A 14,233-nucleotide genomic window follows, 5' to 3' on the forward strand; every position below is an offset into this window, starting at 1 on the left:
CACAAAACTAAGAAAATTATAGCAAAACGCTTGGAACACAGCCACAAACAGTTTAAACAATGCACACTAACAACACCAACTAACCCGAGTGACCGAAACATCAACTGCTTTTGTTTACAAGAATCACGTGCATTGGGTCGGGTTCTTTATTTAAATAGGGAGGAAACAGAAATCATGCCTCTCATGATTGCCTAAGTTCTCCAGTCACTAAGACTTGTGAACCGGCTAGATAGGCCTCTGGGTTTGTCGTCTGGAATGTGAATTCATTTACCTGCAAGTTGTTTTTGCCTCAGAGAAACTGCCCAGAGATTCATGTGCAGGGAGGCTATTATACATTTGATACCATTTGTTAGTTTATGTAAAAATACTATAAATGCATCTTCATAACAACACGAATGCATTACCTTTATAGTTCTAAAGACTTTTATTATCTTATTTGGGAAACTCCTGGCACATGACTATGGAACAAAATGATCTAGTTTATTTCTAAACGGTTTGTGTTTTTTCTTCATTTATATGGTGGAAAATGCAGAAAAGTGCTAAGCAGATCAGACGAGCATCAACCTATATGATATGTCAAAAGTAACATACCGTTGGCAATTATTCGTATTTTCATCCTGCCTTTTCTCTATATATTCATGTAGTTGAGTTAATATTGTATCTGCCATTTAAATGCTAAAGTTATTTTTTGATGATAGAAATTTAGGTCACTTGCCAAAGCTTTGGAAAGTTGTCAAAAATGTACAGGAAAAAAATAAAGCACCTATAATTTAACAATTGTAGTCAACGACGTTGAACATCTTGGTGTATTGCTTCCAGTATTTTACTATTTTTTCTTAACACGCACTTGGGATCATAGCAAGGGCTATGGACACTCTCCAGCCCCAGGACTGGAAACTGCTAATCAGCACTCGTCTTCCGGGACAGGTCGATTCCGAATCACAGTGACTACACGATGGAGTAGATGGTACTATTTTCCTTTAAAGCGCCTTCGTTCAGTGTTCTAAGCAGACATGTGCATGGGTCTTTTCTTAGACCGATTCCGAACACATTCAAGGCCCAGGACACTTGTCTATATGTGGACCTGTCCTCTGGAAGCCTAGTTCCTGCGCAGCAGCCCCCAATGTCACCTTTTCTTGGGATGCTCTGATCAAGGAAGTGGTGTGGGCCACTAGTTTGAAGCTATAAAGGGAACTTCAAATGTGAGCAAACAAGCTCTCACCTTTAGTGAATCATTCGCCTTTCAGTCAGGGCTCTCAGGGGTCCTCACTCTGAGACCCCCCGTGTCTCCTAGGGGAATGGTTCGGACCTAAGAAGGCTTTGTGACTGCTAAGTCCCTTGTCCCAGGGCCTGCAGCAGAAAGGTCAACACCCGAACCCCCTCCCCTCGCCCCTTGTAAGGTCATCAGAGCGTCCTTCCTGGTGGCTCCGCGTGCCACATCCTATTGCATGCCAGGCATAACTTTTCCTGGCGCAAGAAAACTGCTAGGACGCGGACCCGGTCTCCTCCTCGCCGTAGAATCCGACAGTGGACCTCCGCCAGCTCCTCTCTCTGTCGCTTTGCAGAGCTGGAAAAGTGCGTCCCTTCTCGCTTGCCTTATGCCTGGCGTGGCGGGGACCGCACTACCGCGCTGCTCGCTGGAGGGGCGGGGGACGCTCGCGTGCACCCGTCTACATTCCAGTGGGCCCCGCCGCTCCCGGGAAATCAGCACCGAGACGCCCGTAGACAATGTTCTACGTCCCGGTGGTGTGCACAGGGGGCAGGCACGGCCGTCTGCGCCACCTAGGCAGTGGACGCGCCCGTCCGCCCCCCCCGTAGTTCCTCTGGACCGCCCGGGGCCGCAGCGTGCGCTACCCGAAGCCAAGCCCGCGCAGCCTGGGACCGCGGCTCGCGAGCACCTCCGGGACTCGAGCCCAGGCCGGGGGCGGGGCGGCGAGCGCGTGCGGGCGGGGCCGGCGGGGCGGGGCGGGGCGAGCGCGAGCCTGGGCGCCTGGAGGGAGCGCGCGAGCGAAGCCGAGCGGAGCCGAGCCGAGCCGAGCCGGGAGGCGCCGCGCAGAGGCAGGCAGAGCCCGGCCGCCCGCCTGCGGCTCAGCGCCGACCGTGCAGCGTCGCCGGGCTCGGCGTCCCCCATCTGGTGCCCAGGCGCCCGCAAAACTTTTATTCTCTGGGGGCCCCGGGGCTGTGTGGAGGATCCGAGTGCTCTGCCAGCTCCGCGCTCCCCTGCCGCGGCGGCTGAGGGGACCTGCATCCCGCGCCCGCCCCCTCCGGCGCCCCGCGTCCTCACCTGCTGCCCGCTCCCCGGAGCCGCAAGGGGCACCCCTGGAGGGACCGCGCGGGAGCCGGCGCCCCGAACTCTCCCGCCCGCCGCCGCGGACTCGCCGGGCCGCAACTTTGCTGGATCGCGCTCGCCTAGCCCCGATACCCGCGGCCGCGGCTGCGACTGTCGCCTCGGCCGCCGCCGCCTCACAAAGGGGCGCTGGGAGGGGAGGCGGCGCCGCGGGCGGCGGGTAGGGCGCCGGTGCGCTGGGCGCGGGCCTCGAAGCCGCCGAGACTGGGAGACAAAAGGGAAACTGCCTCCGCTCGCGGTGCCCGCTCCGAGCCGCCCGCCCGCCTCGCGCTCGGCTCCGCGCGCCTCGCCCCCCGCCCTCTCCCGCCGCTCCGCCTCCTTCCTCGCGGGCCGGCCCCGCCGCGTCCGGGGACCCGGCGAGCCTTCGGGGCGCGCGTCGCTGCTGGTGTTTGGGGCTCTAGCCATAATAAATGATAGAGGATACAATGACTCTGCTGTCTCTGCTGGGTCGCATCATGCGCTACTTCTTGCTGAGACCCGAGACGCTCTTCCTGCTGTGCATCAGCCTGGCGCTGTGGAGTTACTTCTTCCACACGGACGAGGTGAAGACCATCGTCAAGTCCAGCCGGGACGCCGTGAAGATGGTGAAGGGCAAGGTGGCGGAGATCATGCAGAACGATCGGCTCGGGGGGCTGGACGTGCTCGAGGCCGAGTTTTCCAAGACCTGGGAGTTCAAGAACCACAACGTGGCCGTGTACTCCATCCAGGGCCGGAGAGATCACATGGAGGACCGCTTTGAAGTTCTTACGGACCTGGCCAACAAGACGCACCCGTCCATCTTCGGCATCTTCGACGGGCACGGCGGCGAGGTAGGACTTTCTCCGGACACCCATTCTCTCTGTGGGTGTGAATAGTTGTTATGTCATATGCGCCCTGAGCTAGGACCCCGGCGCCTGGGGCGTGGTGATGACCAGGTGCCGTGCTGGACAAAGCCACTGGTTTCAAATGTGGCTCAAGTTGCCAAAAACACTGTTCAGCCCAGATCTCTGGGTCTGAAGGTCCAAGTTGCCGGGAGGAGGTCGGGGTGGGGGTGGGGAGTCAGCTGTAGCCTCTTTTATGCCTCTTAGTTGATGAGGTGCCAAGGGCAGAACCCTGCAGGTGACTGCTGTTTATGCGGGGAATTAACCTGGGGAATTAATGGTGCCGGCAGTGAACGTTGGCTTGGGATCTTCGTGTTTTAGGGTTTGAGGCTGAGCTCGGCACCAAGAAGGCAGCTTTGCTGCTGCATTAGGGGAATGAGACGAAGTCGGCGAGGGTGTCAGACGGTGGGACTCCCTTCTATGGACTTCACTTTGGGGAGAATCCTGAGGGGCACCAGCGCGCTTCTTCCCAACTCCAACTTTGAATAAGTGCAAGCGGACCCGTTGACAGGAGCGCCTTGCAGGCCACAGCCTTATACCTGATTTGTGGCGCGGGACCGGGGTGCCCCCGGTTTTGCAGAGGCGGCAATGCCTGCATAGGAGGCGGTGCCCAGACCTCACCCCTGTGCCTTGGCCGGTGTGGGTGTCCAGACGGTTCTCCGATTCTGCACTCCTTTGTTTGGGATTCCACTGTGAGCAGGAGAGGGGGCTAGAGGCCTGTTTTGGTCCCTTTCCCACATTTTCCGCAGCACACAGCTTGCACGCTGGCTTCAGATTTTCCTGGAGGACTGGGCACCAAGGGGCGGCTCCGGTCCTAGGATACCGGGCCCAGGCGGATGAGTGGGAAATGTGGCTCCCATAGCGTACTGAAGAGCACCCGGCCACCCCATCCTTTTAAATGGGCAGTTTGTGACAGTTTTATTGCTGCATACTTAGGGGGAGGGGGAAGCATACTTTTTTACTTTATGTCACCCACCTTTCCCCAATCCCACCCCTTCAACCCTGCGCCCCCTTGCTCCCATACAAACTCATCCCCTCCCCCAACTGCCTACTGGGCCCTTGCTGGTCTCTGGGTGGGCTCCAGATGGCCTTAGCTCTCTAGCTTTTTGCTTTTTTTTTGTTTGTGTGCCTTTGTTTTGTGTCAACATTGCAAAAGCTCTCAGTTGGTTATCTTTTAAGTATTCCTTTCTATATAAAACCCCTTGACCTCCAGTCTGCTAATCATGCTCAAAGATGCCCTGCCCTGTAGAACCAATCTGGGCACGAATGGTGAAGCTACTAGGAAAGCTTATTCAGGAGAACTGAAATCCGTTTCTGCACTTTTCCATCGACCTAGCTCACCCAGCCCCGCATTTATGTCTTCCGGAAAAGTTTCTTATTCTTTAATTTTGCCCACTGTTTGTAGTGTGGGGTTTCCCTGCACTTGACAAGTTGGCAGATATAAAAAATAAGTTAATTTGAGCAGAAATGCTGCACATTTGGCTGAAAGATTCTTGAATGATAAGGACTGATTTGTTAAAAAAATATTTTTGTTGTTTTGGCTTGAGTCAGAAGGTTTGTGTTTTCATTTTATTTGCCTAGATTGTTGTGGATTGTTTAGTGAGCATATATATTTTTAATGTTAAATTTGATGGCATGACACTACTTGTAGTCTTAGGGAGCATACTTATCTTTAATTTAAAGGTGTGGATGTTATCTTCATGCTTTAAAACTTCGAGGCTGTGGTTGACTGTGGCTATGAGCCTGTGTGTGTTAAGTGAATGATGGTTAAAACAATTTTGTTTAAAGTTTCTATTCTAAAATGTGGAAGTGACAGAGCCCCAAAGGTTTCAGGCTGAAAATTTCCAATACACGTCCAGAAAAGAGACAGGAGAGATGCTTTTATTTCATTAAAAGTAATTTATACATCCATGGCTTTTCATGACCTTCAAAAACAAAGCAAAACCAATAAAAGAAGTGGTGATCATTGTTAATCAAACCATGGCATGGTCTTCATTGTACCTTGTATAAAAAAGTCTATTGTTTGCAAAGTAATTAACATTATCAATGCCCTTAAATGTAGTCTTACAGGTACAACTAGTTCATTCATTTTGCCTTTGTGTTTGGGAAAAATAAGGGGATTGCTACAAGCAAAACCAAAACCAAAACCAGAACAAAGAAAACAACTGACTTGCTATTGAGAGTGCAATAATAACAAATGATATGAAGCCATTTCTCACGTGCTTATTTTGATAGACTCTTGAAGAAAATCCCACCAGCTAATGCTTGGGTATTTGTTATTGTTTGGCTTCTTTAACAGTCACCAGCTGAGAGTGCCACGGCTTGATTTTGGTGTAGAGGACTGTCACTTTCAGAGATGCAGCAGCTTTTTTTCTGAACTCTGGCGCTACAGAAGATAAATGGGGATGTTAATTTTATTCATAATTATTCATGCTAATAAGGACTATCTATAATCATAAGGCTTTTTAGATCTAGAAGGGCCCGATTCACCTTGCGCATCCATTTCATTCTCTTGTTCAGTTGAGATGCTCACTGATATCTAGAGAAATTGTGGCCTTCCTAAAAGGACACGGCTGGCTTGGCGATCTTTATTGCTTTCTCTTACAGTAGCTTGGCTGAAAGTTTACAGAGCAAGTTAGTTTTCCACTCAACAATGTATACACTTTTTGTTTTGTGACTGCATTCTCTTCCCATTTCCCCATCTCTCCATTTCTCCTCCTCTCCTGTTCATTCTTGCCTTCTGTGCTTTGTTTTTTTTGGGCAGATATCATTGTTTTGGTATCATACGGTTGATTGAGGAGCACATCAGGAGAAAGATGAGCCTTTCTATTCCTGTGAAGAGTGACTGCCTCAGGAACCCACAGGGGCAGGTCAGCTCTGTCCAAGAGACTCGCTGCTGGCCAGTCAGCCCATGTGGATTTCTGAGACTGTAATTGTGTACAGGAGTAGAAAGCTCAGTCTTTTTCCCAGGAAGCTGCGTAGTGGTTTCTCACTGGTGCCATGCCATCTCAGCCCAACGTGTAACCAGGGCTTCTCTGTCCTAGTGGGTCAGTATGAATTGGAATAGACTAGAAGGCAGTGAGTTAGGAGAGGAGTACATTCCTTCCGGGTGCTGTTACTCACTTTGAGGGCTTGCCTGTTTGACTGAACATGGATTCCCAGGGATGGGCACAGTTCCGGCCTTGAAGGGTATCTAAGGGCCACAGTCTCTGGGTTCCTCTAGTCCCTATCAGTCTGGTCAATTTTATGATTTTTGTAACTCAAGTTGTTTTATTTAATGTATTTAGAATGATCCCCCTTACAAAATACCATTAGTCTAAGGTACTTCACTTAATGTAGTCTCTATGGAATTTTTGTAACTTGCTACATCGCTCAGAGGCAGATAGGTTGGATGCAGATGTCAGATAATGCTGAGTCTGACTTTACCTGGCTGTTAGTGATTAAAAGTTAGGGCCTTCTAACTAGTGAGTCAACAATGACATCCTGAGACTGGCATAAGACACGAGGGAGGACCCTTATTGCCCTGCTTGCTTCCCAGGGTCAACATTGGTTTTCCTTCCTGACTCTGAAACCTGAGTTAATATAAGACATCTATATGTGGCCCCCCAAAGTATACATTCCAATGCAAAAAGTATAGATTTTCTATGTATTCTGATTTCAAACAGGACACCACAAAGCAGTCCGTTTTGCATTGCTGAGGCCTCCTCGCTGGTCTATCTTCTAAATAAAAAATAGTCTTTCTTCCTCTGACTTAGAATGGGTAAACTGATTGTACCCCGTCACGGTAAAATATCCACATTTCAGTTGACAGTTTTGAACTTTGTTCTACGAGTCTGTCAGGATGTTCTGTTGTGGTCCTGATCAGTGTGGTAGGTAGTAGTGGCTGGGTACCATTTAGTTCTTATGGTTTCTGGGTCATGGAGGCTGTGATTCTGTTTGATCCATTTGACCTTTGGTGATCTTTATATTAAACCCTTGGACAAATACGTTTGCATACTTACCTGTATACATTGCCTTCTAAGGATATTAAGATATGACTTGTTCTTAGGTTTTAGTCTTATACGAGAGACTGACCTGGCTACCAAAGATTGTTATGAAGAACTGTCTTCTAAAGCTCTTGGACAAATCCACCACAAGGATGCTGTCGAGACTTTTGTTATATGATGTGGTGGCCTCTTTATGAAGCCCATGGAAGCAGTAGTTCTCTGATGGCTTGTGGTCTTTGTCTTAAGGACACCGAATCATGTAATTGATTGGGTCACTCGTGTTTGTTGGCTGCTAGCAGTGTTAGAACCAAATCTCCGACCTCCCTCCAGCAAATGTGCAGACTGTGACAGAACACATTCATTTGGTGTGTGACTCCCACTCTAAGGACTGCGTATCTTTCTCCTACGTTCAGTTTCCCAGTGTCTCTTTTTTCTCTTTCACCTTTTTATATGTATCATTTTGTCTGCTAGTCTATGTAGATATACACATTTTTATTAGATTCTTCCTGAAATAAGATATAGTTCTGAATCAGTCATGAGAGGCGCATTCCCGCCATGAATGATCTGCTTTCCAGACTTTACAGCTGCTGTTAGTAAATGTTGGACTTTAACGTTGCTGACGTACGAGAGGCCTTTGGGCTCAGAGTGACAAATGCCTTATGGTTTAAGAAAAAAAAAATTCAGATGATTTTAGTTTAAAATGGCACATTAAAATTTCTGTTAAAAAAAGGTGTCCCTCCCACCCCTCTTTTTTTTTGTTCTGTGCTTAGGTACCTCTTTGTATGTGAGGGTAGGATCCTGACTGCCGACCTTGCTCATCCTTCATACAGTTTTCTTAGAAATTCAGTTCAGTTAAGCTAACATTTTATATATAGCCTGTCATATACAGAGTTATGCAGTGTGTGTGATGCCCAGAGGTGAATCAGTACCTTCTCTGCCTTCAGGGAGCATTCTGTCTAGTTGAAGTGATGACTTTTTAAAAAATAGCAGAGCGTCGAGATGCCGTTGGACTACTGATGAGACTATGGCGGCCTGACAAAGGGAGCTCTGGGGAATCTCAGATGATTTCTGTGGAAGAATTGAAATTTGATTCTATGCCAGCAAATTTTAGCAGTCAGAGACTGGGTCAAGAGGGAGGGGAAGATGACATTACAAGAGGGAGAAAAAGTAGGAAAATTGTAAGAGGAAGGAAGGTGCAGGCATCATTGGAAAAGGCAGAGTAAGCGTTCTCCAATATCAGTGTTATCACCATCTCCCGCCCCATATCCAAGAACCGTCTCTATTTTGATATTACTTATATTGCTTTTGAGATTAGCTTATTTTTTTTTCACTGATAGGTGCATACACCAACTCACTTATTAACTATCTTGTTATCTGATGTTTTGCATTTATAACAATATTTAAAACATCTACTATCTGATTGTGTTGCGCTTTAAGGCCAGTGTGGCAGCGACAGACTCCACGGTACAATGCAACTTTAAGGCTGGCCGTGATGGTTAAAGTTACGTTGGCGAGCCCTGATTCTCAGTGGCTTGGGAGTTACGTATGAGTGTAATTTGTCAGTTAGATAATTATGTAGCCATCCTTCATTCTTCCTCCATTTTCTGATAACACAGATTTTCACAGGAGGACCCGGTCTTTGGAACCCCCGGTAACTGTGTCAGTGACAAGTGGGTGTCCAGTACAACCCAGGAGAGCCAGAAGTCACCAGAACTGCCTTGTTTTCCTGGGTCTTGGCAGTTTGACAGGGTGCACTTTTTAATTGCTCTTTTTAGAGAATATTTGAGTTTTCCTTTTCTGATAGGCTTCCTCCTTACATAGGTTCAGCTTTTACTATATTTATTTTAAAAATGAAACTTCCTATGAGCACTGTCAGTGGAAAATCAATAAAATGAAATTCTTAGCCTCTAACCTCCTAAGAAGCTGCCTCTGTTTTGAGGGAACCAAATGATTCAGAACTCTTCCTTCTGTAGTCTCTGGTTAGGAGCCCTGGTGGGGTGGCACAGCGGTTATACGAAAGACCAGCCCCTCCAATGAGACTTTCAACTCCTGGAAAGAGACCCCTTCTCGGAAACCTGCGGGGACGGTTCTACACTGGTCCATAGGATTGCTACGACTTGAAATAAACTTGAGGGCAATGAGCTTTTTGGTTTTGGCATCACTGGTTGCCTCTAGAGTCCTTCTTCACCTGCATTTGTTTCTTTTTTTAAAATTTTAATATATATTTATTTATTTTTAACGTTTTATTAGGGGCTCATACAACTGTTATCACAATCCATACATATACATACATCAATTGTGTAAAGCACATCTGTACATTCTTTGCCCTAATAATTTTCTTTTCTTTTTAACATTTTATTAGGGACTCATACAACTCTTATCACAATCCATACATATACATACATCAATTGTATAAAGCACATCCATACATTCCCTGCCCCAATCATTCTCTTTTTTTTTAATTTTAACAATTTATTAGGGGCTCATACAATTCTTATCACAGTTCATACATATACATACATCAAGTGTATAAAGCACATCTGTACAGTCTTTGCCCTAATCATTTTTTTCTCCTCTTTTCTTTTTTTACATTTTATTAGGGACTCATACAACTCTTATCACCATCCATACATATACATACATCAATTGTATAAAGCACATCCATACATTCCCTGCCCCAATCATTCTCAAGGCATTTGCTCTCCACTTAAGCGCCTTGCATCAGGTCCTCTTTTTTTTCCCCTCCCTCTCCTTTCCCCCCTCCCTCATGTGCCCTTGGTAATTTATACCTCGTTATTTTGTCATATCTTGCCCTATCTGGAGTCTCCCTTCCCCCCTTCTCTGCTGTCCCTCTCCCAGGGAAGAGGTCACATGTGGATCCTTGTAATCAGTTCCCCCTTTCCAACCCACTCACCCTCCACTCTCCCAGCATCGTCCCTCACACCCTTGGTCCTGAAGGTATCATCCACCCTGGATTCCCTGTACCTCCAGCCCTCATATGTACCAGTGTACAGCCTCTGTCCTATCCAGGCCTACAAGGTAGAATTCGGATCATGGTAGTTGGGGGGAGGAAGCATCCAGGGTCTGGGGGAAAGCTGTGTTCTTCATCGGTCTGCATTTGTTTCTTCTGAACTGAAACATGGCTTTCACAAATGTAAAGCAGACCAAAGTCCTCACAACTGGACAAACAGATAACATCATGATAAACAGAGAAAAGATTGAAGTTGTCAAGGATTTGGTCTTGCCTGGATCCACAATGATGCCCATGGAAGCAACAGTTGAGATCTAAGGACACATTGCATTGGGAAAACATACCACACAAGACTTTTTGAAAGTGTTGAGAAGCAGCGAGGTGATTTTGAGGACTCAGATGTGCTTGACCTAAGCCACGATCGTGTCAGTTGCCTGTGAAAGTTGGACATGGAATAAGGAAGACTGAAGAAGACGTGACAGATTGGAACGATGGTGCTGGCGAGGAATATGGAAAGTATTGTGGACTTCCAAAAGAACCAGCACATCTGTCTTGGAAGAAATACAGACAGCAAGACTGCTCTTTAGAGGCAGGGATGGCAAGACTTTGTCTCAAGTGCTTTGGATATGTTGTCAGGAGAGACTAGTCCCTGGAAAAGAAAATTGTGCTTGGTAAAGTTAGGGAGGCAGTGAAAAATTGGAAGGTCCTCAATAAGGTGGATTGATTGACACAGTGGCTCCAACAATGGACTCAAGCACTCCAGAAACAATTGTGAGGATGGTACAGGACTGGACAATACTTTGTTCTCTTGTGTACAGGGTTGCTATGAGTTGGAACTGACTCTATGGCACCTAACAACAAAAGGAATTTTAATTCATAGGGGAAAGGGAGAGGGCGCTGCACAATTCTCCTACCTGATAGCCTCAGTCAGTATATAAGGGAACGAGGAGAGTCCATTCTTATTTCTGATGCAGGCGAGAAGATGGTATATAAGGATGAACTTGTATCCTTTGTTTACTTTTTAAAAAACATTTACTAGGGACTCATACAACTCATCACAATCCATACATATACATACATCAATTGTATAAAGCGCATCTGTACATTCTTTACCCTAATCATTTTCAAAGCATTTTCTCTCCACTTAAGCCCTTTGCATCAAGTCCTCTTTTTTCCCCTCCCTCCCCGCTCCCACCTCCCTCATGAGCCGTTGACAATTTATAAATTATTATTTTGTCATATCTTACCCTATCTGGCGTCTCCCTTCACCCCCTTTTCTGTTGTCCGTCCTCCAGGGAGGAGGTAACATGTAGATCCTTGTAATCGGTTCCCCCTTTCCAACCCACTCACCCTCCACTCTCCCAGCCTCGCCCCTCACACCCCTGGTCCTGAAGGTATTATGCATCCTGGATTCCCTGTGCCTCCAGCTCCTATCTGTACCGGTGTACAACCTCTGCTCTATCCAGACTTGCAAGGTAGAATTCGGATCATGGTAGTGGGGGGCCTTTGTTTACTTTTAAAAATAAACAATTTGTTATTATTTAATAAATAAAATAAATATTTATTTTAAGATAAAATGAATAAGCCACGCATTTTGGTAATGGAGCCATTGTTGGTAAAAAATTGTGACCTGCTTATAACTGACAGCAGTGTGCTGGGGCCCCGAGTTGAGTGCCCTTCGCCAGCGGTTTAGCGAATACACAGGTGAGGAGAACGGCATGTGCAGCTTGAATACTTGTCAGCACTGATCTTGAAAGCCAGGCAAAAGGAGCCTGGGCTTTGTTCTATAGATAATTCTGTGTGGTGGAGTGTCAAGAGATTTATGCTTTAGAACTTCTGTTCTTCTGCTTCATATAGAGGAGTGACTTGTTCAAGACTAGAAGGGTCAGGCAGCGGGTGTCAAATGAATCTTGGGTGAAACCCAGCGGTGTGACCCATTACTGAAAGAGGGAAGGATGGAATCAAGGTGGTAAGACTGATGTCGGGATTTCCAACGAGGCACTATCAATAGGGCAGAGCTGGATGAAGGATCAAACTCTTGCGAGTTTGACTATAGATTTGTTTCCTCTTTCACTTATATTTAGATTTTTTTGGGATTCATGAAATGTTGGTTGACCAATTACAACTTAGCGCCTGTAAAACCTTATTTTTGTCATGTCTTATCTAAATGAACACATTTTAAAATAATGGAAAAACATACTATCTGTCTGATTTATTCAGATGAAAAGGTGATTTTTACTATTCGGTTTCGGTAAGTTGGGCACCATCCAGGTCTCTGGTCTCATAGTAAAGCAGACAATTGCTCATGGAGGCAATCAGCCGCACATTCAATATCCTCTTCTTCCTAACGCTCTCCCTATGCTGTTTCAGGTCAATAGAGACCAATTGTGTCTTGCATGGCACTTGTAAGCTTTTAAGACCCCAGGCACTGTTCAATTAACTAGGAGGTAGAACAGAGCACTAAACATGTTAATAGGCCAGTTAAATGGGATGTGTCTCATGAAACCACAAATCTAAACCTTGAAACCGAGGAACCGGTCCCATGAGGTGTTTGGTTGTACAAAAGCAGGCTGGTTCTGTATTTTGGTCGGCCACATCTTTGAACCACTCTGTATTATTTCTTCATGTGAACTAAAGTAGTCTGTTGCCTCTGATACGGTATTATGTTGTTGTATTTAACTTAATGATTGTATGTTGGTGTGTCCTCTGTGGGTGCAATAGAGAACGTGAGTGTGTGCTCAGTTGTTCATGTAGCACAGTTGAAGGCAAGTCTGGCTGTTGTTGTCTGTTGATGATCAGGTGGGACAAGAGCCAATAGTGGTCTTCACCCAAGTTTACCAGGGCTTGGGAGAAGTGTGGGTGTGGGCATGGTTGGTGCCTCTTTCCTCTTTGACAACCACAAGTGTGCATTTGTGTTCTCTGGGTGTTATTTGGATTAGATGGAAATTCAAGATCTCTGCCAGCCCTATCTGAAAAGTAAATATATCTTCTTTCTAAAGAGCATCATTTGAGTGTTAAAGGAAAAGGAAATCTTCTTAATCTCAAACTGTGGAATTACTATGTACCTGTGCAAACCAGTTGTCAAAGCAAATCCACTTCATTATTCTAGAGGACAAAAAGGAAAACAGGTGGATTAATAGTCCTACTATGTCGTAATTCCATAAACTTCGAACTGTGCCACAGTAAGAAATTTATTTGCCCAGAATATATTTAGTGGCTAATTTAACTGGAAATTAATTTATTTAATCAAAATGAGAGCACTTGATAAGATATTTGTAATGGTACATATTTATCAGAAAATGATTGCTTCTGCCCTATGGCAATTCCAAAACTAAGAGAATTTTTTTTTTACTAAGAGAATTTTTTAAGGAGAATTTTTATGTTTAAAAACTTTTCAAAGAGTAGTGTTGAGTGAATACTGCCCTACTAAAACCACAATAGGACATAGTTAAGATTGACTTTTATAAGGCATTAAACCTTACTCACATTTGCATTTACCAAAACCTGGGATATGAATGTTGAAAAGCAAATTCAGATTAAGTGTTCATTCCTCAAAGGAACTTGCAAGGTTTTCTAGCATGCGGTTCAAAGGTCTTTGGTTTAGCAGATAAGACATGTGGTTAAGTCATCTGTCAACTGCTCACACAGTTACAAGCAGAACAAGAAGGGCAATAATGATGGATGGTATGGTCAACTGTGGGCCTCAAAAAATTCCCCACAGTGCTTTGGTGCCTTTAAATTTTATATAAAAATGAAAAAGGCATTCTTTCCGAGTGATTGTAGACTCAGATGTCTCACTTGGGAGAGGGCATTTCTTTTGCACAAATTAGTAAAAAGTATTATCTACCTGATTTTACTATATTTTGTACATCCATGCACGATCATATGCAGTTTCCTTGAACTTACTTTCAAGAACTCTGTGCCACGTAACAGACAGCACGTTATATTTCTTCTAGGTAATCCTCATACTTAACATTTACTGAACGACGAAAATCCAACAGGCATCCAGTTGACTCTTAAGTCATAGTGACCTTCTTTCTGTAAGACAAAACTACTAAAACAAAGCTGC

At 45.7% G+C, this 14,233-nt stretch overlaps 1 protein-coding gene across 1 annotated transcript in view; it reads left to right on the top strand.

The window, feature by feature from the left end:
• Nucleotides 1-2,463: 2,463 nt before the first annotated feature.
• PPM1L (protein phosphatase, Mg2+/Mn2+ dependent 1L) overlaps nt 2,464-14,233 on the top strand; it is a 323,356-nt gene continuing 311,586 nt past the window's right edge. Inside the window, exon 1 of the mRNA XM_075546985.1 lies at nt 2,464-3,156. Within this exon, the coding sequence (XP_075403100.1) occupies nt 2,758-3,156 (399 nt within the window). The 5' untranslated portion in view covers nt 2,464-2,757. The remainder of the gene's footprint in view (nt 3,157-14,233) is intronic.

Source organism: Tenrec ecaudatus, chromosome 4 (genome assembly GCF_050624435.1).
Source record: "Tenrec ecaudatus isolate mTenEca1 chromosome 4, mTenEca1.hap1, whole genome shotgun sequence".
Classification (NCBI taxonomy): Eukaryota; Metazoa; Chordata; class Mammalia; order Afrosoricida; family Tenrecidae; genus Tenrec; species Tenrec ecaudatus.